Raw genomic sequence first — 3,502 nt, 5'->3', positions numbered from 1 at the left:
CATGAGAGAATATGTCATGTCAGTTAAAACAGAAAGTTCATGCAAAGATTCTCTCCCAAACGTTAGGTTACAGCTTCAGTCCTGAGTATCAGGGAGTATCACATTGCCATTTAAACACATGATGAACGCTTCCTTTCTTCTGGTTCACCTCTTGAGTCAGCTCTGTGCCTACTTCAGGCTTCCTGGTCACCCCATCCCTCACACTCCCTTCCAGAGAAGCCAGAGCTCTTGGTTGAGGTTTCACCCCAAAATTGTCAATAAGCATCCAGGCCCCATAGAGTGGGAGGTCACCTCCTTCCTCCTAGTGTCCTTGTGTTCCTGAGAATCACCTTGGTTTGGAATAAGAATCTACTACTATCAGATATGCAGTCCTGTGTGTTAATGTCACTTTCCTATTCTAGGCATGCATCATGCATGCTAAGTTGCAAAATGCATCAAGTTAAGTTCTGTCAGGAAATTAACCACAGGGTCTAGGGGTGTGTATGTCCCTGCATCTCCCTTGGGGCATTGGGAGACCATGTAGATTAACACAGCTTTGAGATCAGCTACCTGGTCTCCTCTCATTCCTGGTGTAATGAATCGGTTTCTGAAGATTAATTCAGGATGTATCTGGATACTCACACTGGTGTGAAGATATTAAATGACATATCTGTGCCCTTACTATGTTGTTCTAATATCATAACTCAAATTGAATCATTTAATTCTTCTACAATCCCTATGTGTAGGTGTTACTGTGAGTATTGGTAGAAGTTCAGAATGAAGCTGGGAGAGAGTAAGTTGATGCAAATAACTAGAAAGACTTGGAGTCAGAACCCACTAGAAGTCTCATCACAAATATGATGAACTGAGCACGTTTCTGAAGAGGCTACTCCTGAGCATATGAGCTCCCTGAAGGAAGGGTCTTTCTCTGTCTTTGGTTTCTCCAGCAAAGAGTACAGTGTCTCTCATATTGTTAAACGAGTAAATAAGTTTTCCCTGGTTTACAATGAAGGACAATTTTTGCTCATTGGAGTTTTGATAACTTCCTCCTGCTCCACTGAGGGAGGGTGGGGATTGAGGTGATAGCATGTGAGGAATATCCTGAGGAATTCCTCAGTGGAAAGCAGATAGTCCTACAGTGATTGTCATTATCATGATTTATCATCTGGGACATTTCTAATCTAAGCAGAGAGACAAGGAGCATGAGGAGGGAGAACCAGAGCAGCGTTTCTGAATTCCTCCTCCTGGGACTCCCCATCTGGCCAGAACAGCAGGGTGTGTTCTTTGCCCTGTTTCTGGGCATGTACCTGACCACAGTGCTGGGCAACCTACTCATCATCCTGCTCATCAGGCTGGACCCTCACCTCCACACCCCTATGTACTTCTTCCTCAGCCACTTGGCCCTCACTGACGTCTCCTTTTCATCTGTCACTGTCCCTAAAATGCTGATAAACATGCAGACTCAGGATCAATCCATCCCCTATGCAGGCTGTGTAACACAGACATATTTTTTCCTCTTTTTTACTGATCTGGATGATTTCCTGCTCACCTCGATGGCTTATGATCGGTACGTGGCCATCTGCCACCCTCTCCACTACAGCACCGTCATGGGACAGGGGCTGTGCACCTTACTAGTAACTGTGTCCTGGATTCTCTCCTGTGCCAGTGCCCTGTGTCACACCCTCCTCCTGACCCGGCTGTCCTTTTGTGCTGACCACAGCATCCCCCATTTCTTCTGTGACCTTGATGCCCTGCTGAAGCTCTCCTGCTCAGACACATCTCTCAATGAGCTGGCCATTTTCACAGCAGGAGTGGCCGTCATCGTCCTCCCACTAGTATGCATCCTGATCTCTTATGGACGCATTGGGGCCACCATCCTGAAGGTCCCTTCCACCAAGGGGATCTGCAAAGCATTGTCCACATGTGGCTCCCACCTCTCTGTGGTTTTCCTATTTTATGGAACAATTATTGGACTGTATACTTTACCCTCATCCAGCACCTCTAATGACAAGAACATAATAGCTTCAGTGATGTACACAGTGGTCACTCCCATGCTGAACCCTTTCATCTACAGCCTAAGGAACAGAGACATGAAGGGGGCTCTCAGGAGACTTTCCAGGAGAGAGATCTTCTTCTCTAAGTAGCAATACCTCACCGTGTCAGTTCTTCCTTCAACGAATGGCACCAGTGTCAGACATTCCTCCATGGAAAACCATGCCGAAGACCATCCCTGTTGCTGGTATCCACCCCATTTCCCTGTTTCCAGCCACTTGCTTTGCTTTTTCTTTTCTGTTTGCTCCTCCTGAAACCAGTGAATTCCAGGAATAGACACACCAAGTGCTATTTGTTGTAATCATCTGTGTTCTTTTGAACCAACTTCTTTTTGTTTTAACTTTATTTTATGTCTCTATTTCATAAGCCTTGGGATCTGGCAACACTAGAGCACCATCATCTTAGTTGTCTTCAAAGAACCAAATGTCTTTTAAGTCATGAGTAGAAAATGTCATCCTTTACAATTACACTATTGACTTATAGTTATGGATAGACCAAAAAAATCCTTACTTCGATACATATGTTTCCTCTTTAAAGAAAAAGAAATTTTGCCTGCTAATTCATTTGCTATTTAGATTTGTTAGGCATTTTAAATAGCTGTGTCTTCTCATTCTATAAGTTTCTGATGCCTATGTTGAGAATATTAGAAATGTCAGATGTGTTGTAGTTTGGAAATGGTTATCTTTTGTAGTGCTTATGTGAATCTCTTATATGAGTTTGTATCAATGTTTGTGAAACTTAGTCATGTTGGTAATTAGATCACTCTTAAAATGGTTGTATAAAATTAATAATAATCTATATTTTAGCAATCAGCTCCTTAGTTTCACTCTCAATTTTTATCATTTTTTTCTATAGCTGTCTAAACTTAACTTCAAAGTTTAAGAACATTCAAAGGTAAGAACATTCAAAATTCTGGTTTAGCTAAAGGATCAGCTGATCAATTAAATGCTTCTTATGGGTTTTCAAAGTCTAAACACAATGCTAAACTTCTGGCAGTTGATTCTAATGCACAGTAGAGGTTGAGGACACTTGGACTAAATGATTAAAAGAAGCACATAAAACTAAGTCAAGATTCATGTCTTAAAAACACCTGTACCTACACTATACTTTCCTGGTGGCTCAGATGGTAAAGAATCTGCCTGCAATGCCAGGGACCTAGTTATGATCCCTGTGTCGGGAAGATTCCCTGGAGTAGGAAATGGCAACCCACTGCAGTATTCTTTTATATATATATATATATATATATATATATATATATATATATATATATATATATATATATAAATTGGAGGCTAATTACTTTACAATATTGTATTGGTTTTGCCATACATTGACATGAATCCACCACAGGTGTACATGTGTTCCCCATCCTGAACCCCTCTCCCACCTCCCTCCCCATCCCATCCCTCTGGGTCATCCCAGTGCACCAGCCCTGAGCACCCTGTCTCATGCATCAAACCTGGACTGACCA

At 42.2% G+C, this 3,502-nt stretch overlaps 1 protein-coding gene across 1 annotated transcript; it reads left to right on the top strand.

The window, feature by feature from the left end:
* Window positions 1–1,181: 1,181 nt before the first annotated feature.
* On the top strand, window positions 1,182–2,123 carry LOC138438048 (olfactory receptor 1J4-like). Its single transcript, XM_069586292.1, has one exon. It carries the CDS (start codon window positions 1,182–1,184, stop codon window positions 2,121–2,123), a length of 942 nt encoding a protein of 313 aa, XP_069442393.1.
* Window positions 2,124–3,502: the final 1,379 nt, after the last annotated feature.

This window comes from Ovis canadensis, chromosome 3 (assembly GCF_042477335.2).
Source record: "Ovis canadensis isolate MfBH-ARS-UI-01 breed Bighorn chromosome 3, ARS-UI_OviCan_v2, whole genome shotgun sequence".
Lineage (NCBI taxonomy): Eukaryota > Metazoa > Chordata > Mammalia > Artiodactyla > Bovidae > Ovis > Ovis canadensis.
This window is presented reverse-complemented; position numbering and strand designations above follow the sequence as displayed.

Bases quoted from the DNA above. Each gene is read 5' to 3' on its own strand.
- LOC138438048 (XM_069586292.1), top strand. From the start codon at position 1,182: ATGAGGAGGGAGAACCAGAGCAGCGTTTCTGAATTCCTCCTCCTGGGA.